The 25,544-nt window shown below is 49.0% G+C and overlaps 10 protein-coding genes across 10 annotated transcripts; 6 read left to right on the forward strand and 4 right to left on the reverse strand.

Annotated features, from left to right (window-relative positions):
- Nucleotides 1-1,808: 1,808 nt before the first annotated feature.
- N7471_012353 (putative protein kinase Yak1) lies at nucleotides 1,809-4,851 on the forward strand (the record flags this gene model as incomplete). Its single annotated transcript, XM_057285072.1, has 8 exons — nucleotides 1,809-2,358; nucleotides 2,416-2,687; nucleotides 2,738-2,937; nucleotides 3,004-3,163; nucleotides 3,218-3,477; nucleotides 3,526-3,645; nucleotides 3,696-4,054; nucleotides 4,112-4,851. The coding sequence occupies 8 exons, from the start codon at nucleotides 1,809-1,811 to the stop codon at nucleotides 4,849-4,851; spliced, it is 2,661 nt and encodes an 886-aa protein (XP_057131338.1).
- A 1,127-nt stretch (nucleotides 4,852-5,978) lies between these two features.
- On the forward strand, nucleotides 5,979-8,650 carry nip1 (translation initiation factor eIF3 core subunit c; the record flags this gene model as incomplete). Its single annotated transcript, XM_057285073.1, has 2 exons — nucleotides 5,979-6,315; nucleotides 6,405-8,650. The coding sequence occupies 2 exons, from the start codon at nucleotides 5,979-5,981 to the stop codon at nucleotides 8,648-8,650; spliced, it is 2,583 nt and encodes an 860-aa protein (XP_057131339.1).
- Nucleotides 8,651-10,155: 1,505 nt separating this feature from the next.
- N7471_012355 (uncharacterized protein) lies at nucleotides 10,156-11,744 on the forward strand (the record flags this gene model as incomplete). Its single annotated transcript, XM_057285074.1, has 3 exons — nucleotides 10,156-10,902; nucleotides 10,966-11,040; nucleotides 11,112-11,744. 3 exons carry the CDS (start codon nucleotides 10,156-10,158, stop codon nucleotides 11,742-11,744), a joined length of 1,455 nt encoding a protein of 484 aa, XP_057131340.1.
- A 113-nt stretch (nucleotides 11,745-11,857) lies between these two features.
- N7471_012356 (uncharacterized protein) lies at nucleotides 11,858-12,412 on the reverse strand. Its single transcript, XM_057285075.1, has 2 exons — nucleotides 12,272-12,412; nucleotides 11,858-12,221 (listed from the first exon to the last, which is right to left on the reverse strand). The coding sequence occupies exons 1-2, from the start codon at nucleotides 12,300-12,302 to the stop codon at nucleotides 12,082-12,084; spliced, it is 171 nt and encodes a 56-aa protein (XP_057131341.1). The 5' UTR covers nucleotides 12,303-12,412; the 3' UTR covers nucleotides 11,858-12,081.
- A 256-nt stretch (nucleotides 12,413-12,668) lies between these two features.
- N7471_012357 (uncharacterized protein) lies at nucleotides 12,669-13,774 on the forward strand (the record flags this gene model as incomplete). Its single annotated transcript, XM_057285076.1, has 4 exons — nucleotides 12,669-12,770; nucleotides 12,821-13,053; nucleotides 13,114-13,460; nucleotides 13,524-13,774. 4 exons carry the CDS (start codon nucleotides 12,669-12,671, stop codon nucleotides 13,772-13,774), a joined length of 933 nt encoding a protein of 310 aa, XP_057131342.1.
- A 202-nt stretch (nucleotides 13,775-13,976) lies between these two features.
- On the reverse strand, nucleotides 13,977-14,326 carry N7471_012358 (LysM peptidoglycan-binding domain-containing protein; the record flags this gene model as incomplete). Its single annotated transcript, XM_057285077.1, has 2 exons — nucleotides 13,977-14,158; nucleotides 14,215-14,326. The coding sequence occupies 2 exons, from the start codon at nucleotides 14,324-14,326 to the stop codon at nucleotides 13,977-13,979; spliced, it is 294 nt and encodes a 97-aa protein (XP_057131343.1).
- Nucleotides 14,327-15,872: 1,546 nt separating this feature from the next.
- Nucleotides 15,873-18,331, forward strand: N7471_012359 (uncharacterized protein; the record flags this gene model as incomplete). The annotated part of the gene is made up of 5 exons (XM_057285078.1): nucleotides 15,873-15,911; nucleotides 15,998-16,125; nucleotides 16,184-16,449; nucleotides 16,526-17,744; nucleotides 17,797-18,331. 5 exons carry the CDS (start codon nucleotides 15,873-15,875, stop codon nucleotides 18,329-18,331), a joined length of 2,187 nt encoding a protein of 728 aa, XP_057131344.1.
- Nucleotides 18,332-18,374: 43 nt separating this feature from the next.
- N7471_012360 (uncharacterized protein) lies at nucleotides 18,375-20,189 on the reverse strand (the record flags this gene model as incomplete). The annotated part of the gene is made up of 2 exons (XM_057285079.1): nucleotides 18,375-19,196; nucleotides 19,254-20,189. The coding sequence occupies 2 exons, from the start codon at nucleotides 20,187-20,189 to the stop codon at nucleotides 18,375-18,377; spliced, it is 1,758 nt and encodes a 585-aa protein (XP_057131345.1).
- Nucleotides 20,190-20,890: 701 nt separating this feature from the next.
- On the forward strand, nucleotides 20,891-23,096 carry N7471_012361 (acyclic terpene utilization AtuA family protein; the record flags this gene model as incomplete). Its single annotated transcript, XM_057285080.1, has 7 exons — nucleotides 20,891-20,954; nucleotides 21,003-21,077; nucleotides 21,134-21,312; nucleotides 21,369-22,012; nucleotides 22,066-22,269; nucleotides 22,323-22,462; nucleotides 22,522-23,096. The coding sequence occupies 7 exons, from the start codon at nucleotides 20,891-20,893 to the stop codon at nucleotides 23,094-23,096; spliced, it is 1,881 nt and encodes a 626-aa protein (XP_057131346.1).
- Nucleotides 23,097-23,268: 172 nt separating this feature from the next.
- N7471_012362 (Glycoside hydrolase superfamily) lies at nucleotides 23,269-25,391 on the reverse strand (the record flags this gene model as incomplete). Its single annotated transcript, XM_057285081.1, has 4 exons — nucleotides 23,269-23,658; nucleotides 23,728-25,067; nucleotides 25,121-25,136; nucleotides 25,197-25,391. 4 exons carry the CDS (start codon nucleotides 25,389-25,391, stop codon nucleotides 23,269-23,271), a joined length of 1,941 nt encoding a protein of 646 aa, XP_057131347.1.
- Nucleotides 25,392-25,544: the final 153 nt, after the last annotated feature.

The following is a 25,544-nucleotide window of genomic DNA, read 5'->3' on the forward strand; positions in this document are numbered from 1 at the left end:
ATATACCTTTTCTCAATCGTCCTAATCAGAGATCCCGGGAATATCATTTTTGAGCTCTGGTTGAGCATGATGCACAGCATGATACCACATGTCGGTATTTAGATGAGCGGCATCAGAATGAGCATGCAGGGCTCAAGCTCTCAGTCGATAAACCCGAAGGCAAGTCCTTCCAGGATGTCTGTTATGTGGATTCGAGCTTGTAGCGAAATTTGGGGAATGTCTTGATTATATATAACAACATTTGTGATGGTCAATGCTTGGAGCGAGCACAGCATCGGGCCTCTAACCCGTTGGGATAGTTTGAGAAATCCATGTCTGTCCACATATACCGAACCGCTTAATGGAGATGAGGTTGCTGACGTTGAATAAAAGCTCAGTGCGTAAGCACTGGCTTTCCCGAAAAGGGTCCATATCCGGTGATATGAAAGCAAGAAGATGTTGCCTCTCCTTAAAGGACGAACATACATATGTAAGACCTCAAGCCATGAAAAAGAGATTCCACCTCAGGGGGCAAGGATGACAGGATCAGAGAAAAGACTATTCTGAATAGGCTTAGGTGCATAACGGCGGAATAGCCTAAACAAACATCTGAAAGAGATCTGAAGCCAAATAGATCAGATTCTGAATTAGATGTGAAGAGAATGAGCGACTAGCTATCACAGTTAACATAGAGATTGGTACATATTTTCATGTCTTTCATCGATATTCCATGGAAATTGTTATACCATTTCTCGCATAATAGCAATATCCGAGCAATTTGGTTGTGTCCCAGAGTGCTGAACTGGATATAGATCTGCTCAGTAGTACGGAGCAAAAAGCGGCAAGAGGTGAGCACTAAAACGGTTGTGATGATTCAAGTGAAATGGAATTGCTTTTGCTTGATTATCAATGTCTATATTCAGCCCTGGAGAATACATACCATGTCATTATTCCTCGCAATACAATGACCAACACCCCAGTTTTGGGCTCCCGGCCTAACTATGGATTCGATGACGTCGCGGCACCTATAAAATACCATAAATATGATACTCTGTAGTTCATTTGTTTCATTCTATAGTGGTGGTAGACCTGTTGAGCCCTGTGTAACTGGATCTAGCAAATTAGTACAGTGTCCAAAAAAAAGGGCGCTCTGACAGTTGGGCATGCAATGGAGCGTCGATCATGTGAAAAGAGTCACGTCGCCAAGGAGACCACAATCCAGTACAAATGTCAAAACTTTAGCATCAAGGTCTTGAATATACCTGTGTACATTGTATGGCCAAAGATAGAATACACCCTAAATATGTTATGTATTTCAAGAAAAGTAATGATATGTGTAGATTCACATCGAGCAAAGTTCACCTCCACTTCCTTAGAACTCATCTTTCCCCTCTTCTTAATCTCTGGTTATATACTGGTAACTATCTCTATTCTTCGAGCCAAGTTATTGTTTAACATAGTTTCTGTTGATGCCAGCTGTGTTTTTGATTTCTTCGTTTTCGGGTCCCAAGGCAAGAAGTCTATTGACTTGGCTGAACCCCCCAGCCGCCTACGTCTACTGCGTCGCAACCAAATTGCGACCGCCCCCCTCTCCCCTTCAAAACTTGTCTTCACCAACAATTCCTCAGATGATGAAGCATAGCACGATCTCATTTTAACGCCAATTCCCTACTTTTCATCCCCTATCCCTCGAATTCCGTCAAGACTCGCCTCGAAGCTGCGGTCGCATTACGAGTGCCGTCCCCGCTGGAATCCCACGGACCCTGATCGCAGTGCTAGAGACGAACACGGACCTCGAATCCATTTGTTGGCCCAAAGGGTTTTACAAAATGGATCCTGGGTGGCAGCCTTACCAAGATCCTTTGATGGGCCACCCTGCGCAGTTCAATACTGCGTTGGCATCTCATCCCCAGCAACTCGCTTCGAAATACGGTCAACCACCACAGTCACAGCCGCCCGTCGGATACACGTACGAGACATTCCAGACCCCCGGCACGACATCCAAAGCCCCTTCGGCTGGCTCAAATTCCAAAACTGTCTCCATGGCTTCCTCCCCCACCTCCACGCCTCGTACTCGGGATTATGTCACCGATGCGGATACTGCCATGGAGGACGCTGACCCGTACAACCGGGCGAAGTACCCCTCGAGGCCAAACCACAATCGCGCCTCGTCACAATTCTTGAATCAAGCAGAGGAATCATCGGCTGCCCGCAGATACTCTCCGGGGCATGTTCTTTCGCCGCCGATGTCATATCCCACTAGTCCTGGCAAGTCCCAAGGGTCCTATGGATTTCCATCCGCGCCCCAGAGTGCATCCCGCCGGTCCCCTGCGAAACCAGAATATGCATCACCACCACAAGGATATCAATCGCCGCCATGTGAGTTCGATTTCGGTAACTTGTTCGGCCATGCCCCGTTCGCTAACATCTCGGCAGCCAACCGGCCCCCTAGACTCCCTCCTCTTCAATCCGGTGACCTCAGCCCAGACCAGTACTACCCACCATCCGCATCTTCACACATGAGTCCAGGCTTTGGTCCAGGGTCGCGATCTCCGCGGTCCGGCTCGCTGCCGTCTCAGGCCCCTCTGGTGCCCGGTCGCGGTCCCGTTCCCAAGTTCCAAAAGATCCAGTCTGTGCAAGAGCTGAAGCCGCGGATGAATATACAGCCCGCATATCGGCGCGCCAATCCAGAGGGCGGATTCATCAGCGTGAGTACTCAGCAAATCCACCATGTCGTGGCTTTGACTAACCCGTTCAGCCGCTTCAATCGTTGACAACTCACCTCCCGGCCACCTACCGCATATGCAACCCTGGCTTCAACTATGAGTCTTCAAGAAACCCGCGACGAGTATTGACCAAACCCAGCAAAGGGGTAAAGAATGATGGGTATGACAACGAGGATAGTGATTATATCCTTTACGTCAACGATATCCTTGGAAGCGAGGAAGCCGGTCACAAGTATGCCCCCGATTTCCCCTGGATAGCGGACCCCTGAGCTGACAATCATTTCTCCTTCCGATCTAGAAATCGATACCTCATCCTGGATGTGCTAGGTCAAGGTACTTTCGGCCAAGTCGTGAAATGCCAAAACTTGAAAACGGGAGAAGTCGTGGCTGTCAAAGTCATCAAGAACAAGACTGCCTACTTCAACCAGAGTATGATGGAAGTTTCTGTGTTGGATCTGGTATGTCATATATCCCCAGCCCTTATCGTTTGAGCCCCCGCTGATTCCCCGCAGCTCAACAGCAAATATGACAAGAACGACGACCACCACCTGCTTCGTCTCAAGGACACATTCATCCACCGTCAGCATTTGTGTCTCGCATTCGAATTGCTCAGTGTCAATCTGTATGAGCTGATCAAACAAAACCAATTCCGTGGATTGAGCACTACCCTTGTCCGGGTGTTTGCCCAGCAACTGCTCAATGCCTTGAGCTTGTTGAACAAAGCGCATCTGATTCACTGTGATTTGAAGCCGGAGAATATTCTCCTGAAAAAGTCAGTATCGCCTGTCAGCTTTCAGGATCCGTTTCTAACTGTTCACAGCCTCGAGAGCCCAATCATCAAGGTCATTGACTTTGGTTCTGCATGCGATGAACGCCAGACAGTCTACACCTACATTCAATCGCGATTTTACCGATCTCCAGAAGTACTATTAGGCTTGCCGTAAGTACTGTTGTCTCATCTTTTTTGTTCCCTGTTAATCTTTTTCCTAGCTACTCATCTGCCATTGACATGTGGTCTCTTGGGTGTATCGTGGTGGAGCTCTTCCTGGGTCTACCTCTGTTCCCCGGCTCTTCGGAGTACAATCAAGTTTGTCGGATCGTCGAGATGCTGGGTATCCCACCAACATGGATGCTGGAGATGGGTAAGCAGTCGGGAGAGTTTTTCGAAAAGACACAGGATGAGTTCGGAAGAAAGACATACCGCCTCAAGAGCCTGGAGCAGTATTCCCGAGAACACAACACGAAGGAACAACCGAGCAAGAAGTATTTCTCAGCCTCAACACTGGAGGAGATTATCCGAAGTTACCCAATGCCTCGGAAGAACATGAAGCAAGCAGAGGTTGATCGAGGTAGGTTTTCTTTTCTATATTCCAAGGTTTACCCTGAGACTTGACTAATCATTGCAGAACTAAACAATCGGATTGCTTTCATCGACTTTGTGCGGGGACTTCTATCGATCAATCCTCTCGAGCGATGGTCACCCCAACAAGCCAAGCTGCACCCGTTCATCACCCAGCAGAAGTTCACGGGGCCCTTCATGCCACCAATGAATCTGAAGTATTCGACGGCCAACAAGCCGGCTCCGGGGGTTCAACAACAACAGCAGGCCGAGGCCGCTAGCAAACAAAGAGCAGCTCAGGCGGCGCATGCGCAAAATGCCTATGCCGTGCAGATGAACCAATTCCATACTCCCCCTCAGGCCCAGCCTCAAGCCCCGCCCATGTACAATGGCATGTACCAACAAGGTGCAGCGCCTCCTCCATACCCTACCCAGCAGCCGCCTGGCTACGGTCACCAAATGGGAATGATGCCAGGCAACCAGGTGCCCCCTCAAAGTCTCTACGCACAGGCGACTACGCGAGCCGGCCGTCAACGAGCATCCACCATGGACCCTAACGGAGGAATCCCGACTACCATCCAACGAGTTGCTAGCCACCTGGATCCAAACGCACCGATTCGATTGCAGCCCAGCCCTGCATACTATCCACCTCCCCCTGACGGGTATGTTGATGCTAATGCCAGTCAACGGCGTCGTGGGAGCCGAGCAGGTAATGGGAATGGGAACCAACGCAATCGGGATTTCATTCGCACTCTCGAAGACGGTGTACTCAGCGAAGGTTACATGGGTCAGAACCAATGGCACTAGGGCATCGGGGCAAAATCGCACTCCCCGTGCCCAGCGTTCTCTACGACTCGGGAGCAGGCATACTGATATATTTGTCCACGGGTGTCAATGATCCCCAAGGCACTGTTTTTGTAAGCCCTGCTCTGCTGACCCATTCCTTGCCAGCCAACGTGTTCTTATATGGCCGGCCCTTGTAGGTATGAGTGAAGAAAAATACCCCTCCCGTGGGTCAACGTGGTCTACAATGGTCTCGGACCACTGATACACGATCTGCATTGCTACCTAGCGCTAGATCGATCCGCACGCTTACTCACCGTGAGCTGTGCCCATCAGTGGCCAAGTCTTCGCCGCGAGATATCACTTCCCGCATCATCATCACTATTTCATTGCGTTTCGTTACGTTTCTTGCTGTGTTACGATCCCAATTATGTCTCTGCAATTTCTTTAGGCAGTGCTTCGGCATATCTGTCTGCCTTTTTCGTGAACTTTCTCTCTCAGCATAGCCTGGATGGAGCATGAAAGAACGATCCCTTCCATTTCTTTTTTCATCTCGTAACTGTTTCAATTAATTCGGATCTTCCCGGGGATGTTGATCTATCGTTTTTTCTTCCTTTTCGTCAAGGTAAGTTTTTCGGTCGTATGTTATGGCATGTCATTTCTTCTAGGCGGTTCCTCGTTTGGTTTTCTGTATGCAGTAAATAGTAGAGTTGATGGTCGAATGATGAATGAAACAATAGTTATGAGTTTATGTGCGCATCTTTCTTTCCATTGTTAGAGATTTCTTTGCCTGCGTCTGCCTGATCGGTCAGGCCTTTGTTTCCAGATGAGAGGCAATTTCCCAATTTCAAAGCAGGTTGAGTTGTCTAAATTGCTTTTTCGAACACCTTCGTACTCGTTAAATGTCAGCAAATAGTCAAAAAGGAGTCAGACCAAGCAAGCAGAAGCAAGTTGAAGCAACAAAAGAAGTATAAAAAAAGGCCGTCACTATTTCTTTGTTATGCGCTATGCCTAATCAGGTTTAGTCAGCCCCTCGCTTAAATTTCGTGTGTGGCTCTCAACTGCGGGAACTTCAACTTTGTATCGCCGACGACCTGATTTTTCAGCTTTAGGATCGCCATTTCCTTTTAACGAAACCGTAATCCGCAACCATGGCGTCGCGTTTCTTCTACGGCAGCGGCAGCGACAGCGACAGCTCGTCTGACGAGGAGGAGGAGGTCTACCGTTCCGGCTCCGGCAGCGAGGAAGATTCTGACGAGAATGACTCCGACTCCGGCTCCAGCACCGACAGCGACGAGGAGGGTGAGGAGGGCCGCACCGGTGCCTCCAAGTTCTTGCACGATGAGTCCGAAAGCGAGGAGAGCGAGGAGGAGGAGAAAGTTACAGTCGTCAAGTCCGCTAAGGACAAGCGTCTCGAGGGCCTCGAGAGCACCATCCGCCTGATTGATAACGCCGAGAAGATCAACGACTGGGCTGTTATCGCCACTGGTGAGTCCACACGCTGCATGGGAGGACTGGATAGCCAACAAAATTGGAGGGCCCAAGGAACGGCATGAACTGACATGATTCTCGCACAGAGTTCGATAACCTGAACCGCCAGATGCTGAAGGTTACCGGCATCACCCCCAAGGTCTACATCCAGGCCGTTGCCGAGCTCGAAGACTTCACCAACGAGACCGCTTCCAAGCAGAAGGCCTCGAACAAGAAGATGAACGCTAGCAACAGCAAGGGCTTCAACGCGGTCAAGCAGAAGATTAAGAAGAACAACAAGGAATACGCCACCCTGATCGAGAAGTACCGTGCCGGTAAGGATGCCTTCATGGCGGATCTGGTTGAGGAGAAGCCCGCCGCTCCTCCTGCCCCCAAGCCCACCAAGGTCGAGAAGATCGAGAACTTTGCTGCCGCCGCTGCTCTTGGTGGTGAGGATGATGGATTCGCTACTGTCGGACGTGGTGGCAAGACCCTCCAGTACACCCCTGAGAGCATCCTCAAGCACCTCCGTGTCATTGTTGAGTCCCGCGGAAAGAAGAACACCGACCGTGCCGACCAGATCCGCACCATGCAGAAGCTCCTCGAGGTTGCCACTACTCCTTACCAACGCATCCGCACCTACATGACCCTGATCTCCACCCGCTTCGATCTTACTGCCACATCCACCGCCACCTACATGTCAAGTGAGCAATGGCAGGCCGCAAACGAGGAATACTCCGCTCTCCTTTCCGTGTTGGAAGAGAACCGCCAATTCCTTGTCAGCGAAGCCGCTGACGAGTGGGAGGACGACGAGAAGCAACCTACTGTTGCTGAGGGCGAGACCTTCTTCATTCCCGGTTCCGTCGTATCCCTCGTGGAGCACCTCGACGACAGCCTCACAAAGGGTCTCCGCGAGATTGACCCGCACACCTCAGAGTACATTGAGCGTCTGACGGACGAGCAGGCACTTTACTCCTCCCTTGTTCGCTCGCAGCTTTACGTTGAAAGCCTCAAGGGCGCCGATAAGAATGGCCAGGACAGCATGAACAGACTGGTTATCAGACGGTTGGAGCACATCTACTTCAAGCCCGCTAATGTCATTGCCATTGTCGAGCAGGCCAAGGACAAGGCAGTTCCCACAAATATCGAGTCAGCAGTTACTGCTACCTATAAGTCTGGGGATATCCAGAGTCTCGTGGCTTCTATCTGTAACTACATGTTCGAACACAGCGATGGCATTCCCCGCGCTCGCGCCATGCTCTGCCAAATTTACTTCCTTGCTCTGCACGACCAATACTACAAGTCTCGTGACTTGATGCTCATGTCTCATCTGACCGAAAACATCGCCACTTTCGACGTCAGCACCCAGATCCTCTTCAACCGCACCCTTGTTCAGATCGGTCTCTGTGCCTTCCGCGCTGGCCTCATCTACGAGGCCCAGAACACCCTTGGTGAGATCTGCGGCAGCGGCCGCCAAAAGGAGCTTCTTGCCCAGGGTATCATCATGCAGCGTTACTCCACTGTCTCGCCCGAGCAGGAGCGTCTGGAACGCCAGCGCCAGCTGCCCTTCCACATGCACATCAACCTCGAGTTGCTCGAGTGTGTTTACCTCACCAGCAGTGCTTTGCTTGAGGTGCCTTTGATGGCCCAGACCTCCTCCGCCCCCGAGCTGCGCCGCCGCATGATCTCCAAGACCTTCCGCCGCATGTTGGACTACAATGAGCGCCAGGTCTTCACCGGTCCCCCCGAGAACACCCGCGACGGTGTTATTGCCGGAGCCAAGGCGCTTGCCGCCGGTGACTGGAAGCTTTCCGCCTCTACATTCGCCGCCATTAAGATCTGGGACCTCATGCCCCAGCCCGAGTTGATCAAGGCCATGCTGTCCCGCCAGACCCAAGAGGAGGGTCTGCGCACCTACCTCTTCACCTACGCCCCCTACTACGACAGCCTCTCCATCTCTTCTCTGGCCACCATGTTCGAACTTGAGCCCAAGAAGATCATCTCCATCATCTCCCGCATGATCTCGCACGAGGAGCTCGCCGCCGCTCTCGACCAGGTCAACGACGCCATCATCTTCCGCAAGGGCGTCGAGCTCTCCCGTCTCCAGTCCCAGATTGTCACCCTGGCCGACAAGTCCACTAACCTCCTCGAGTCCAACGAGAAGACCCTCGAGCAGCGCACCCAGGGTATGGCCAATGCCTTCCAGCGTGAACACGGTCCCGGTGCCCGTGGCGGCCGCGGTGGTCGCGGTCGTGGCGGTGGTCGTGGCGGTGCCCGCATTCCCCAGGGTGATCGCCGACCTGGTGGCCAGCAGTTCGGTGGTGGTGCATTGGGCGCAGCGATTAAGGCTTAAGATTCTGATGTAATGGCATGTTCCTTCTCTTTTATTTTTCCCCTTTCTTCATGGTTTCTTTTTTACTCCTGTCATCCCCTTCGTGTTAGTACGACCGTTCCTTGTTTTTTAGGTCGGAAAAATTGCCCCGTTTCTGCGCTTTTTTTGTGATTGATCTACATGATATTCACGTATGGAAATGATCGAGAAAGAATCAAGGTGCATACTGGTTAGAAATTGACGGCTTATGGATTAGTTCTTAGTTCTGGTGTGTGAGGTGCTTGTAGAGCTTTGTGTACTGTAGGAAGTATCCGATACATGTACTTTGATAACCTTATTGTTATGTCGTCTTCCCCCAACGTCATTGATGAAGACACTGATATTCGAAATATGACTTGATCTTGCAGGCCGTGGTGCCTTACATCAATCATGTCGAGAATTTTGGAGACGGGCAAGTTCACATCCCAGGGCCATGGCCAGATCCCCAAGTCAATTCACAATATCAGCGTCCCTCCAGCGTGAAAGAAACCATCGACCACGCTTTCCATCTTGGGGCCCACTCTTTCCTTTTACGTCGGCATTACGGAGTACTCTGCTGAAGCTCGTTGGCCTCACCATAGACTATACCTTCCAATATACAAATAGGCTTCCGACTGACATAAAACCCGGTCTTTGTCCCTGGTTCTTTCACACCACTAACATCTCAAATGATGCTTTGGATCGGGACAAAGAAGTGGTACATTCCGTTACAAGTAACAAACACTAGAATTCCGAATTCGTCACTCTTGGCCTGGTGTTTGTGTCTCTAGCGCGTTTGAACGATTTCACTTTCCTCGAGCCATTGCAAAGGCTGTCAAGGAGATCCTTTCTAGAGGTATCATTTTCTCCAATGGCTGGTCAAAGCGCGAGAGATCGAAGAGAGTGCGCAAGTCTTTCACATCTGGAGTTGGCGAGCGAGAAGCTCAAAAGGGCTACGCTATACCAGACTGGAACTACACCCTGGTCATGTGTTGCGCTCTGCTTATTTTCCCTGGTATGCTTTGGGAAAAACGCCCGGTCCTTTGACATGTTCTTTGATCGAGCCTTCCATCTCGGGTGGGACTTATTGATGCATCGAGATGAAACAAAGAACGCTGAAGCAACATCAGGGGCTGGGCTTCCGAGAGAACACATTTCGACCTCGAGTTATTTCCATTGATGAGCTGTACACTCGAGATCTCAGAGTTACTCTCGCCGCTTCTTTGTTGTCGAGCATATGAGCTTTTTGGAAATCCAAAAATAGCACCCATGGAAATGACTCCATCGACCGATTTGTGTCTATCTACACGAGCACACAGAGATCATCTTCCTCTACTCCATAGGTCATTTCAATTCATCGTGGTTCTTTGTGCCGGTCTAATTCAAATCCCCAGGATGTTTACTACAAATATCTTCATCTATATCCCCCATCTCGATGATTCTTCTTCATTCCAAGTTGCCAGGCCCTCTCCTGCCGTGCCAGAAAGTCCATCAGCTTTTTCTTCAAGATGCCTCCTCGTCGTAGCAAGAAGCGGGCGTACTCAGAGTCCCCTGTGGATCCCGAGGAATCTACCCAGAAGCGCAAACCGACCAATGGTACCAATGGTAGAACAGAGGGTTCTCCTTCCTCTTCCTCTAATCTTTCATCAGATGAACCTGAAAGTCAATTGCCTGTCGCGCCAGAGGACCACGACTATGTTGACTACAGCTTGATGTCCCAAGGTGGCCAGGATGAGGGGCATTCGCGTCCCCCGAGACAACAGCGATGGAAACACGATGGGAACCAGCCTATTACCGATCCAGCGCTTGTCCCAGAAGGCTGGAACGCCGACGAGCTAGATCTCGACGTCAATGACATCGATAGTCAAGTCGAGAGATGTATGGAGAGGATCAGTGATGGAATCTTGCCCGACTTCTTCAAGTTTAGACTGTCACAGTATGAGCAAAGAAGAGCTGCTCGCGATAAAATGGTCCATTCTGAACCGGCCGGACTCAGCTGGGACATCGTTCGACGCTTGGGTCATTTGAAGATTATCGAGACGCATCTCAACACGAATGGGGACCCGGATAATCAGCTTCCCAATGTCAAGGCTATCATCAAAGGTTACAGGGAAGAAACATTGGGGTGGTGGAGAGGATGGGTCAGCTACTGGTCGAAGGGCGTGCAGCTCAATGCGCCCCAGAAGTTTGACGCGGATTTTCATAAGAGCCTGGCCGAGCAGTATGATACCACTAAAGCATGGTGGGTGGAAGGTGTAAGTTGATCACTACTACATGCAAATATTAGTTTTGGCGCTGACTTGAGATGTCATATATAGCTTCAATCTCCAGGTGGTGGTAGTCTAGGGGGATTCCACTCGTTTGCGCCGTATAACAATCTTCAAACGATTGAGGTAAGCGCCTATACTGATCGCTCAACTTATTATTTCTTCTTTCTGACTTTCATTTCTTGCCTTCTATATAGTTCCCGGTGCATATATCGGCTGATAGTCAACGTCCTGGCGCCAATGGCCTAACCCTATACGTGTGCCATGATACTGGTGCTGATATTATGGCGATACCTCAATGCTATATAGACCAGCTGGAGTCGTTAGGTATCCCCGTTCCAGTTCATGGCTACAATCTCATGGACATCCCTGGCGGCTCGTCAGTTCACAAGGTTGTGGAGGTTGACGTCCGGCTGACTGACGGCAACAATCAGCCTATATCCCATTGGATGAAAATACAGGCCTGTGTCATCCAATCTAGGCCGGGTGATCACTTTGGAATGCTTCTTTCGGGGCCTTTCCTGCGGTTTGCGCTCTACACCGCAACATGCCCAGATAGACAGGGACTTCTCTACGTTTGTGATAGCAAGGAGGAGCTCGGGCAGCTGCCAGCCCTCCCGGACGACTGGGTGCCAAGGGGACCGCCATATGTGGCTACCACTCCTGCAGCTCCGGGAGGTGGAGAGCCACCCCATTTTTTACTAGAACAGACAAAATTCAAGAGACAGGCAACAGTGCAGCCACCCCCAATCCCAGTACCAGCGAAGGCAGCAGCGAAGTCACCAGCGAAGAGAGAGAAGAAAAAGGGGGAAAAGCAAGGGAGCCCTTAGTGTCGAGTGTTTCCGTATTTGTACGTGGACTCGGCTATTCGCTTTTTACTTGCTATCCTGTTGGTTGGGTTCTGTGTGGTTCCTCAATCCCTTGGTTTCCATATCAGACATGTTTTGGATTTTGTTTTGGATTTTGTCTTTCGTTATACTTTTGTTACATATCTGCTCCAATTGACGTATAAAATCTGGCACGAATTTCCGGAACTCCATCAAATCCCTCCCCTGAAATGTTGTCGAGATCCACCAGGCTTTGTCGATAACAAGTCCTTTACAAGGCTTTCTCTGGAAAACATGCGGCGCTCACTTCTTCAAACTAACAGATCACACAGCCTTGTAGTCAGCCGGCCTTCGCCGCCTTGGGAGGGTACTTCTTCCCGTCCTTCTCAACTTGAGGTGTACAGGTACACCATTCGCCTTCGGGAACTGAGTCCATCACTGAAGGGATATGGCTTCCACAGCCCCACCAGGTGACTTTGTCTGTAAAAATTAGCTGCTGTTCTGCGGCCACAGAGATGGTGGAAACTTACTGCAGGTCGAGCAGGTAGCCTTCATACACATGATGAGATTGGATTTGTATATTGGTTTTAGAGGGAGGTTCACTGAAGTGAAAATGTTGGAAGATTTAGCTTTTATATCTTTTCCCTCCGATATTAGTCATAATCGTCAGGGCCGCGGGGCCCCGGGAGAAGCCCCGAAGTCGCCGATGCCTGAAGCCCGAATCCCCGATATGTGGTTTTTAGAGAAATTTGATTGGAGTTTGGCAATATGCAGATAGCGATTTTATTCTACATCGTATACCCTAGAGGAGAAGTACAACATAGAAGTAGTAAATGCATGAAAATCTGCTTAGTGGGGTTATCGCGGGGAACCCTTCCGTGGCAACTTCAACTATTTCGACTTTCAACTATTAAACACTTCTTAATCATGACAGTCATTGCTGTGGCTGGTGGAACTGGCGGAGTTGGCAAAACTATTGTTGAAAAATTGCTCGACTCTAAATTTGATGTTGTCGTTTTATCTCGCAGTGTACGCAAGTAGAGACACTTTCCACTTGAGGTGACTGACCTCCTTCTCAGGTGAAACAGGACTTTGCTTCGCCGAATATTCAAAATTTCCAGATCAACTACGATGATATTCCTTCAATGGCACGCGTGCTTGAGCGACACAACATCCACACCATTATATCCGCCATTGGTCTTGTTTCTGATGAGACAAGTCAGTCTCAGTTGAACTTGATTGAAGCTGCAGAGAAATCAGCATCGACGAAAAGATTCATCCCCAGTGAATACTCATTCATCCAAACCACCGAGTAGGTTGGCTAACTTCAGCTGTATGTCATTTATTCCATGCTGATATTTAACGTTCCAAGGTTACTCCAGATTGACCCTAGCATTCAATACTGGCTTGATGCGGCAGATCGTCTCAAGGCCAGCGGTTTACAATATACCAGGGTAATCCCTGGTTTCTTTATGGACTATTGGGGGATGCCACATGTCCAAACTCACCTGCATCCCTTCACCTTTGGTATTGATATACCTAGCGGCACGGCTGCGATCCCAGGAGACGGGAACAACGTGATCTGTATGACATACACGTACGACATGGCTACTTACCTGGTTAAGGCACTTGACCTCGATGAATGGCCTGAATTCAGTGTAATCGTTGGAGATGAAGTTACCTACAACCAGGTTCTCGGCATGGCGGAAGAATTCACCGGTAAGCATATCGCACGCCCTTATTTGAGATACACCCGCAACCTAATAGTAATTTCCGAAACAGGCAAGAAATTCAAGGTAACATACGATAGCCTGGAGCAAATCAAGGCTGGTCGTGTCACCGTCCCTCCCCAGCCAGAGGGAATGGAATGGTCATCGGACGAACTTAAAGAAGTGACTGCGTTGGTGAGCAGACTCACAGTCAATAATGTCTTTCAATTGCCCGGTGACCGTCTCAATACTCGGTTCCCAGAAGTGAAGCCAATTACGATGAGACAATTCCTACACAATGCCTGGAACAGAAACAGTGCATAAAAATATCAATACCAGCAAGCTTCACAACTTTGATTTAATGAATGAAATTCTGTATTACCAGCGCACAAAGAAATCAAGGCTCAAAACTCAGACTTTCATTAATTCCATCAAACAATCTGATCAGAGGCCTCGGCGATGTCAGGCATTTTTTTTTTTTTTTTAAATTATAGTGCCAGCAATCCAGCCATCAATCTGGCTATTTCTAGCAGACAGGCCCAGGACGCTGGACTCCAACACAGACCTGTCGGCCCGGAATCAAGTTCGAGCACCACGGATTGATATCATTGTTCCAGCACAGAAGCTGACTCATGGTAAACCTATTCTGGTTTCGCGCGATGATGTCCCAGCAGGTGTCTCCGTTGCTGACAGTATAAAACTCGGTACCTGATTTTGCATCAGCCTAGCCTGAGATAGCGGAGCTTTACTTTAATTCAACTCACAATATTGGGTCAGCTGCCAGCCTTGGACAGTATCGGTATCGACGGCAGCAGATGTGCCAAGGGAAGCAATTCCCAGAATGCAAAGGAGAGATCGGATACCGATGGCAACCATTTTGGGCTTCAGAGGCACGCTTGGACTTGTTGATTATATGGCTGGAGACTGGCAATGAAGCTGAAGGTTTTTGCTGATGAAAAGAACAATGTTTGAAATGGATGGGTTGTGGCTCTTATATGTGGAGTTACTGAACGCCGAAGTGCTGAAGTTCGAATGTTTGGGGTGATCTTTTGCCGTGTCGGACAAGTTCATACGACTTGGGAAGCACCATACCTGCAAAACAACTGGGTGAGGGCATATAGTCCAGCCACAGGTTGCATTCATGGTCTGTTATTGCAACCATATTTGCTCCTTGATAATGAGGAATTTGAAACAATGTGAACGGCAACATCGCGACAAGCTTGAAATCAGCCAATAGATTCAATGAGCTGGTCTTCGCCATGGCTTCATTTTTTCCCATTGATCGATATATGTCTCAGCTTGACCGATATAAGTACGTCCTGTTTTACGGTTACATTGCCTTGGATATAATTCCTAAAGAGAGAGTAACCTTGGTCAAGGAGGCCCAGTCTGTGATGCAGACAATAGTGTGACAATGACCTGAACCACAACCATTCACCGGAGATAGTGCAAAGGTAGCGCAAACAGATACCTAAGACATAGCTGAATTGTGCGACAAGATTCTTATAGTCGTGGTAATCATTCTATAAGCGATGCATTTAGGCTTGATTATGGTTCGCGGCTATTTGCTGTGTCTAGATTGGGTTGTTATACAGAGTAACATCCCGCTGCATCGCCATGGCTTTGAGTAAATAGTCCTTGGGATACCTGATCCTATGAGAGAATTTGGTGAAGAGGTTCGAACTAAGGAAATATTTCGCAAGCTCCAACTATTGCTGATACACAAATATCACAGTACATTGACGGAACCTATGTCAGGGGAGTACAAAGTTACAGGATCACCCGATTTGAATCAAATGATTCATATCATGTTCTTAATGGCCTGATGGGTTGTATGAGGTTATCACCACTCTGGTCTGATCTAACACGGTGATATCATGACTTCTGTTCTAGTACTCCGGTTTGCCTACTATAGCACAGGTTTTCATTCAGAACTGCTTTTCAAATCTACAAATAGCATCGGAAAAGTGTTGATCATAAGAACTAGGTCTAGATTCAAAACTCAAAAAAGACGTTATTTCGCTATGCAGACCGATTTAGAAAGTTCGAAAGTGTAAGTCTTCCAGAAAGCAAAGATGAATGTTCTAGGCCGCTTCTTCGGCAGGCCGTTGATTCTCCCCGATGGATATCCCGCGGTGAGTACACCTTATGAAAATCTTCAATCACACAATCTGCGGAAATTACAGGCTGTGATTCGAAGCTGACTACCAAAGGGAAGTGTTAAATCCAATATAACTTGGCCTGAGGCAGTCATGATGATTCAGCATTGGTGCCTTAACGCCTCAACACCTGAACGCCTGGATCTCAGCGGGTAACCTCATGGTGTCTCAGCCTACAATTCTTAATCATGATGGTTGGAGCCGCGTAGGAATTGCAATTCTGAAAGAACAACTCTGGTGTTACTATACAATCATTTTGTATCATGGATGGGAACACCAGCAACGTTGTACGCCTTGCCAAGGTATCTATCTACTAGCCCCCAGATGGCCCCAATGGCCCATCTACTGAGGGAACGACTATAATTGGATGTTGACATACGCTACAAAGGCATGCAGTATATGCAGACGAAAGAAGGTTAAATGTGATGGGACTCGGCCGGTCTGTGTCCCCTGCAGAACATTCGACTTGCCCTGCAAGTACGAGGACACCGTGCGACGCAAGAAAAAGCACAACCGGTATGTTCTGCTTGACTTGTTGGGTCTTTTAAATTAACGCATATTCACTCACTCACAGCGAGGAGCATTTTGATGAGCTCGAACAGCGCATTCAGTCTCTACAAGACGAATTAAATGAAGCACATGCGGCTAAGAGACTGCGACTGCCGAGTGACGAGAACACAGGCCTAGAGCATGTCCAACATTCAGAAGCATCCGATTCAGAGTTGCCATCTCCGAGAAATGACACCGCTCAAGCATCTTTCGAGGCCGAGGCCGATCGAGGCGATGGCGACGGAGGGTCATATACCCTTAAAACTCCGAAAGGCGCGATGCGATTTTTTGGTGAGTATTGGCTCGCCGAATATCATTCCTCAACGGTCGCACGAATGGCTGAGCTGATTCTACCGACTACGCCTAGGTGCATCCTCTCATTTTTCGATTGTTTCCCCTGAGGGTGTGGGCTGGCTTGAAAGCAAGACGGGTAATAATGTATGGCGCCATGTCGCTCAAAGAAACAGCAGTCGATGGAGGCTAGCCGACTGGTATCCTCGAGCTCTTCAAGATGATTTCCAAAGCAGATGCTCGCAACCCTTACCATCGAAAGCGGTCATCCTAGATCTTGTCCATGAATATTTTGACACGTTCAACAAGGCCCTACCGCTTTTCGGGCCCGAAAGTTTCATGGGAATGGTCAGCAGACACTTCTCATGGAATCCTAACGAAAGTCCCTCATGGTGGGCTGCATTCAATATTGTCCTTGCCTTTGCATACATGCGAAGGGCAGAGAGCTCCGGTGCCAGCAGCGACGACTGGCAAAAATGCCTGGGTCATGTCAAAAACGCAATGAACGTGGTCACAGAGCTGTTCATGCGAACCTGTGATCTCCTCGCTGTTCAGGCGCTTCTTGGACTGGCAATCTTCTTTCAAGGCACCCCAAACCCCCAACCTCTGTTCATGTTTGCCGCCGCAGCTGTACGTCTGTCGCAATCCATTGGGTTGCACAAGTCCAACTCCTTTGGTCTCCCGGTGTCCCAGATTGCAGAGCGGAGAAGGGTCTTCTGGATAGCGTTCATTTTGGACGCCGACATCTGTCAGCGGACCGGCCGCCCTGCTGCCCAAGATACCCGTGATTACAATACTTTACTGCCTCGCGAGAATCCACCTGATGGCTTAGGTGTGATAGAGATCGGGAATACCAAAATCAATTTCTTCTCGGCACTATCCCGATTTGCTTTGATCCAACGGAAGGTTTGTGATGAGCTGTATAGCACTGAGGCATTCAATAAAAACAAAGAACAGTTGATGAAAGATGTGAGGGGTTGCTTTGACGATCTTGAAGCATGGAAACGAAGTATCCCACCGATCCTCCGGCCCCGAAGAAACTTTTCGATCGGCGACCATGCCTTTCTACCGCACATCCTCAGACTACACTTTGCATATCATTGTTGCTACCTCAATATCCACCGAGTCTGTCTACTTCCTCGGCGCTGGCCGAATAGCCCGCAGAATGAGGGGCTCAGTCCCCCGGGTCTGTCGAATGACCGAGAGAGATCAGTGCAACAATCAATAGAAGCAGCGCGAGCGGCGATTGAACTGATCAGCCAAGTCCGAGGCCACTATGGCCAATCCTTTGAATGGTAAGCTCATCTGATGTGTCGAACATTTGCTAGTCTCTAATATATCACACAGGAGCATTGTTTACTTCCCAGGGGCAGCTTTGGTTGCATTGTTCTCCCAAATACTCACTGATCCGTCGCGTCCCGACACTGAATCGGATATTACTATGATTCATGGGGTTGTCAGTTTCATATCAAGGGTCGCATCCCAAGAACAAGATACATACTTGGACTATGTATTGGCATTGTGCTCTGACTTCGAAAGTGCAGCCAGGAAAGAGTTGCATCGGGCCAGAAATCCCGAGCCAGACTCCGTGGGTGATAATCAGCCAGTTGCCATTCGTCCGCAAGGGCAAATGTTGACACATAATGACTACTTGCCCCCGAACTCTTTCCCAGCTTTTTTCAATCCTCCCCAGGCGACTGAAAATGATGACAGCAACATTCAGTCTTCAAACACGATGCCTACAGATCAAAGTTTCTATACTACAGGGCCACTACCGTTCCCCGCTCCTCTTTCTTGGAACTGGCAAGACATGCTAGCAGGTGTCCCTCCGGCGTATGATTTTGGTGCATATGATTTAGCTGAAAGCACTGGAGAGTTTTGAATTTGAACATTATTATCATGGAGTTCTATCATATATATATGTACTAATGTGACAACCCAGGAAGCCTCCCTGCAACATGATCATTCCAGGTGATGCTTTGATCATGATGACAGTTCGGAACAGGGGCATTCTTCCAAATAGGACTTGCGTCCTTGTCATCTAGTCTGGCCACGGGCCTCAACATATCCATCCGTCCCCATGGGCTATCTTCGAAACTCATCATAAATGGAGAGTCTTGTGCAAGGTACTCCGGGAAAACCCGCTTCCACCCATCAATCACCTGGATCATAATCTCCGAGACGAACTGGTCTGGAGACGAGCGCGCGAATTTGAATGTATCGAGAGTTTTTTGTACCACCTCAACTGGATAGAGGCCAACTTCGGGGTCTACCAGAATTGCGTCTCCCGCCACAAGCGAGCTTACAATGTGATATGAGCCTCCTTTCTGAGCCCTGTCCCGGAGAGCCAACATTGTTGCGAGAGCACCGACAACGCCAGTTGTCATATCGGAGATTGGCAGTGGCGGAAGAACACTCGTTCCTTCATCGAATCCAAGCGACCGACCCATCACGTATGAAGCACCCGATGCGGCATCCCCGATCTGCTGCCAGCCAGGTCTCTCAGCGAATGGTCCAGATGGACCGTAGCAGTTTTCATCGACGTAGACAATGCCCTTGTTTCTTCTGGCTGCCATATCCAGCATGCTTTGCAGACCGAGCCCCTTCCGGTCTAGTGACCCATACCGGAAGCCCTGGACAAACACGTCTGCGTCGCCCACCAGTTCCTTGAGTCTCGCCATTTCCTCCTCCTTTCCAATATCGAGATCGATCGTGCGTTTTCCGGCGTTAAGCGTTAATTGGAGGACCTGTGTTCGCATGATCAGGATTTAGTTTCAAGCAAAAAGGAAGTCCATTTCACTCACATTCAAATCTGCCAGTCTACTACAATTGACACGGATGACATCCGCACCAAACGATGCGAGAATCACCCCAACAGTGGGACCAGCGATAATCCGCACCATCTCCACAACCTTGATCCCAGCTAGAGGCCGACGATCAGGGAGCTGACTTAAGGGAACGGGCGGCGTCGATTGCGCATACGATTCATGCGTATAATTCACAAGAGGGTATTCCGCAAGACGCTTTCCCATTTCAGTCTTCCTCCAGCCTTCGGGTGAGTAGCAGATGCTCCCACATAATCCATGTCTCACATTATGCATCTCAAGTTCATCAGGACTCCATTTCTGCACATGTTCCCGGATATACTCATATCCCTCCTGGAACGATTTCAACGGCACATCCATGTCGATCCCCATCGAGCAGAGTGTCTTGCTTGCATCCAGCGACCCATGGAGTTGATACCACACCCCGGAGTCTTTGGTGGGATACAGTGCAGTGGCTCGGCCAGCCAACGGACCGATCCCGAATCCCTTCTCAAAGTCCCTGTCGAAGATGTTAGGAAGTTCGCGGGATCGTGCAAGAGTCGAGATATCTTTGCCATTCACGAATGCCGTGAAGGTCGATGCAAGCCAGATTCCGGCATGGTCTGTGTTTACAGTCACGCTGGCTTCTTTGGCTGGCTTGCCATCGCGTAGCTCAAGAAGTTCGTTTCCAACTAGCCCGCACATGGCATGCAGAGCTGCTGTCACGACGGGGGACTTCATTGGACCGGGAACCATAGGATCCGGTCGGCCTTCGAAGTTGACAGTGTCCCATAGTGCAGTGTCTTTTGTGAAACCGGGTGTTCGTGATGCCAACAGTTCAAAGATTCGACGGGCATCTTCGGGTACGGGGAGGACGGACTTGTCGATATAGGTTCCGGGTCCGTAGACCTCGTCTCCGGGGATAGTGTCGTGCATTTTGGCTCGAAGACAAACAATGGTATAAAGGAACAAAAAAGGACAAAGGAAGTAACAATGGCTATTGTTAAGCGAATATTTAAAATACACCGACACCGGTAGTCCCCATTTATACTTGCATGGGCAAGATTGCGAAAATTTCTAAGCCTCAACTAAGCCTCCAACCCGTGTTCCATGCACATCATCTCGTATTTTTTTGGACACTATCCAATCTTACTATCATTCAACAATCATGACAAGATCCTACTGGTCCATACAAGAGGGGTCTTCCCAATCCGGCATGGATTGATGTGACCCATCCCGCAGTCGGCGCCTTAGAAAACGCCACGGGAATAGAAGCAAAAAGCCCACGGGATAATCTTGACAGTTGGGAGTCTCCATCAAAAACAAGGCTTGCATTAGCTTAAAAGTCATCACTCTCGTTTAATTGGTTCAATCAGTGGGGCTATTGTTGATATTGATAACTCCCACGGCCCACGGGGTTTCACGAATTTTCCGTGGGTTTCCGTTTTTGCCTCGGTGCGCTCTCTCCAACCGCGGGGATTCACAAACTTGGACAAACTTGGAATAACCATCCGAATATACTATTGGCATAATGCATAATGAAATTCCACTATTTAGTTATACTCTACATGCATCTAGTTTAAAATCACCAACTTACCTCAATAATTTATGAAAAATAAGAACTACAACACTATACAATGTCTGCCAGTCCGAGTGAAAATAGCCGACCAGTCAGAGTCGCCAATTGCTCTGGCTATCATGGTATGGAGCAGCACACTTAGATTAAACCAACAGTACTAATGTACAAAGGCGATCCTGCATACGAGATGTATCGCCAAGCGACTCTAGGAGATGTCGACTTTATCACGGGCGATTACCTGGCGGGTATGTTGCTTGACAATATGGACTAAGGAAGTATACAAAGTACTAAATGAGCTAAGAGGTCAACATGGCAAATAATGCCCAGGCCTTCCAACATGGCGAACATCCCGGATACGAGCAGACAGCCTGGGAGGGTATCCAGCAGACCATCGACGTGATCGCCGAAAAGGGCATCAAAGTCGTACTAAATGGAGGGGCTCTAAATCCCAAAGGGCTAGCTTTGAAAGTGCACGAACTGGTCAGTACAAGACTTCACCTAGCTACATGAATCTATATACTAAATCGGCCAAACAGATCCGCCAAAAAGGCCTCGCTTTGAGAGTAGCTTATCTATCAGGAGACGACCTCTACGCCAAATTCGGACCTAACATGCCGCAATCTGCAGAACAACTTCAACGGCTCCAACACCTCGACGCAGAAAACAATTCCGTCAAACCTAGCCCTCTCACCTATGCATTCACCAACACCGCCAGGCCCGTCCCTATGGTCTCAGCACACGCATACCTCGGTGCCCGGGGAATCGTGGACGGACTCCGTCGAGGGGCAGATATTATTATCTGCGGCCGGGTTGCAGACGCCAGTCCTGTCATTGCGGCGGCGTGGTACTGGCACTCCTGGTCGGAGTCGGACTATGACCGTCTGGCTGGGTCCCTGGTGGCGGGTCACCTTATTGAGTGCTCGGCCTATGTTACTGGCGGCAACTTCTCTGGGTTTGATCGACACCCGGTTGATAGGTTTGTTGAGCCGGGGTTCCCCATTGCGGAGATCGATGTTGATGGATCGTGTGTTGTTGTGAAACATCCTGGGACTGGTGGGATGATTGATGTTGATACTGTTCGGTGTCAACTTGTATATGAACTTCAAGGAAATGTTTACTTGAATAGTGATGTCAGTGCTGTCTTGGATGATGTTGTTGTTGAACAAGCTGGAAAGGATAGGTAAGTGTCTCCTTTTATTTATCGTTGTGGTTATATATTAAAACCACGTCCAGAGTCCGCGTTCATGGCATACGAGGATATGCCCCTCCTCCAACAACCAAGCTGGCCGTGTTTTATCCTGGTGGTTTCGAGGCTCAGGTTTTACTGAATGCTACTGGATATGCGTCTAATGAGAAGTGGGATCTGATCGAAAGACAACTCCGACATTTCATTGCGAAGGAATCCATTGATCGGATCGACACACTTGAATTCCAAAGGTGACTCTATTTCATCTTTCAGCTTGAACCAGTATTGACGTGTGAATATCTAGAATCGGTGTTCCTGCTCCGAACCCTAGTTCACAGCGACAGAGCACCACATACCTACGGATATTTATTGCTGCAGTCGAGGCCGACACCGTTCTCGCTGTCGGAAGAGCAATAAAAGATATTTCCCTCAAGCATTTCTCAGGTGCGAACGAATATCTGTTACAGTAATATACATACTCCGAGCTGACTAGGACCATTCAGGATTCCACTCCTCTCTCGACATGCGCACAGCAGTCCCACGCCCATTCCTAGCCTACTATCCCGCTATAGTCAAACAGGACGATCTCAACGAGGAGATTAACTTCATCGAGGGACCCGATTCTATCATCTCCTTCCCAACAGGTCATCCTCTACAGTACGAAGCTCTACAGCCACGCGCAAGCTACAACCACAGCCCATCCAGCGATGAAGCGGCCCTCCTCCAATCTCCAACTCGGTCCATTCGACTGGGAGACATTGCTCTTGCCCGATCTGGTGACAAAGGATCTAACCTCAACTTTGGGATCTTTGTCCCTGACGCTGCTCACTGGCCTTGGTTGCGGTCGTATATGAGCGTTGAAAGAATGCGAGAGATGCTCGTTGATGATGATGACTGGGATGAGTCGTTCTTAGTTGAGAGAGTGGAATTCCCGTACATTCATGCTGTGCACTTTGTGATCTATGGGATTCTTGGTCGAGGTGTCAGCAGCTCGAGTCGATTGGATGGGTTTGGCAAGGGGTTTGCGGATTATGTGCGTGATAAGGTTGTTGAGGTTCCGGTGGAGATTTTGAATTGAATTTTTATTTATATTGCGGGACATATCATAAGATATACTTATCAGTGAGATGCAGAAATTTGATATTGAACTCTATGGGACACATGTCGGGCACGCTTAACATTCTTAAACCAATGGACAATACACACATCGCATGAAACATCAAATGTTGGAACATGTACAATCATCCCGCTCATGAGACTACCAGAACAGCGACAGCCCAAGGATCCATGTTAATTGAATAGTTACCTTGCCCATTGAACGCACTGGTGACGACGGTTTGGACTTGCACGTTGGAAGGCGTGTCACCCTGGTGCTTAGGGCCAGCAAGCATTTCCAGTTTACCAGTTTTGGTTCCTGGTATACTCACTTTGACATTTTGCTGTTCGGGACCATAATTTGCCAGTTTCAAGTAGTATTGTGAACCTGTCTTCGAAGCCACCCAGTAAACAGGTCCAAATCCTGTTGATGAGTCAACTGGAAGGATGGTGTCACCCTTGTTGGATGCGAACATCTTTTGGACAAAATATGAAACCGAAGGTGTGATAGAGTCGGGAGCTGAATTGAAACCGTATAGGGTGGGCTGTAAGTAAAAAAGCAGCGTGGTCAGACATATTCCCAATCATAACATATTTTGTAAAGCTATTCTTACCGACCAAGTGACATAATCGAAGTGTTGCATCAAGGGTGCATAAGCCGCCATCTTGACAATATCACTGTTGCGCTCCATTCCAATCATGTACACGGCCTCACTGCAGCTGCCCTGCATGTATGACCAGTATGTCCCTGTCTCTTTTGTAGTATTGCGACACCCAAACTCACCAATCATCACTGATTGATTGCGCGGCTGATTATCAAACTGGTCGAACAATTTGACAAAGTCGTCCGGTGCTCTATACAGGTGCAGATCAATGATGACATTTTGGGGAAGCGGAGATGGCAGACAAGAATAGTCCCCGTGGGAAGCAACAAGCGTGATGTTCGGGTACTTGTCGTGGATGGCTTTGTAGATTTGATTGAAACGATCCGGATAGGTGTCACAACCCCGGGTGAGGTCATCTTCGTTGCCAATTTCAATGAGGTCAACATTCCATGGATCTTTCCGGCCATTCTGGGCTCGCAGTTTGCCATAATGTGTCGACGAGTCGCCAAAGAGATATTCCATTTCATTCATGATATCCTCGACGAAAGGTTCGAGGTCTGGCCCGGAGAGAATTTGGCCATAGGACTTTCCTGACCACACAGCTAGTAGTGGCGCCATCTTCATATCTTCACACCACCATAGATACTCATCCAGCCCGAGGGCATCAGTGTTCGGGTAAAACCAGTCACTTTCTCTTCCTGGACGGTCGACCACGGGTCCAATCGTGGTGTTCCACTTCCATCGAGAATCAACTTCAAAACCTTCGAGGTTATTCCCGCCCGGGAACCGGAGAAATGCCGGATTGACCTCGTCCAGAAACAATGCAAGGTTATCTCGTAACCCATTTTCTCTTCCTTTGAAAGTGGGAGGAAATAGCTGGATTAAGCCAAAGTTCAACGAGCTACCGGCAACTTTCGATCCATCGAATGTCAAATGCCACTCATTGGTTCCTTCTGGTGCATAAGTGGTGTCGAAGCTGGTTTTGAATTCGGTGAATTTTGTATCCGTACTCTTCACAGTCAAGTTGTGATCGGCATATATCGAGCCACTATGCGACCCAACAAGCTGCAGGTTGATAGTCCCCGAGTAGGTACCCATCATCCAGAATGAACAGTTGTATGTGGCGCCCGTGACTGGAATTCCGTTGTAACCGGTATTGGCAAAGCCAACATAGTCTTTTACCCCATCCGGTACTTCAACATTGAGTGAAGACGTAATTGCTTTGCTGACAGGCTTTGAGGTATCCTGGAGGATTGTCACATTCCCTACCGGAGCGTAGGCAGTCAAACCCAGACTAGTTCCTTGGAATCCATTGTTCTGCAGCAATTGTCCATGGATTCCACCATCGCCTTGGAATAGTTAGTAATGCTCATGACGTGATCAAAAAGTTCGAGTTCCCTACCAGAATGGTCCATTTCCTGACAATATCAAAGGTCAGCGATATGGCCACTTGCGCATGGAGCTAGCTTGTTACTCACCTCGAACATAACTCCATAGAGAAGCGGACTCGACTTGTTACCACCCTCCGTTGCGACTGTCAGACTGACCGGAACAGTCGAATTATTCCTTTCAGCCGGACTATTCCCTCCAGCCAGCGCGCCTGTTAGGCATGTAGCCAAAGCGATAGATGTCGCAAGACCGGCGCATGTCAATGTCACAGATTCAGACTTCATTACGAGTCAGAATGTATGGAAAGTATTGTATAGCAAAAAGGCGCGGAGTGGAGAGTTAGTAAAAAGCCATGCTAGAAAGTCAAGCTTTTCCAAAAAGCACTGCCCCTGTCATGGACGGGATGATTTATGACTGTGAGGTGTGATTCGTTCGTG

Source organism: Penicillium samsonianum (genome assembly GCF_028829775.1).
Source record: "Penicillium samsonianum strain IBT 33392 chromosome Unknown utg000007l_segment0_segment0, whole genome shotgun sequence".
Lineage (NCBI taxonomy): Eukaryota > Fungi > Ascomycota > Eurotiomycetes > Eurotiales > Aspergillaceae > Penicillium > Penicillium samsonianum.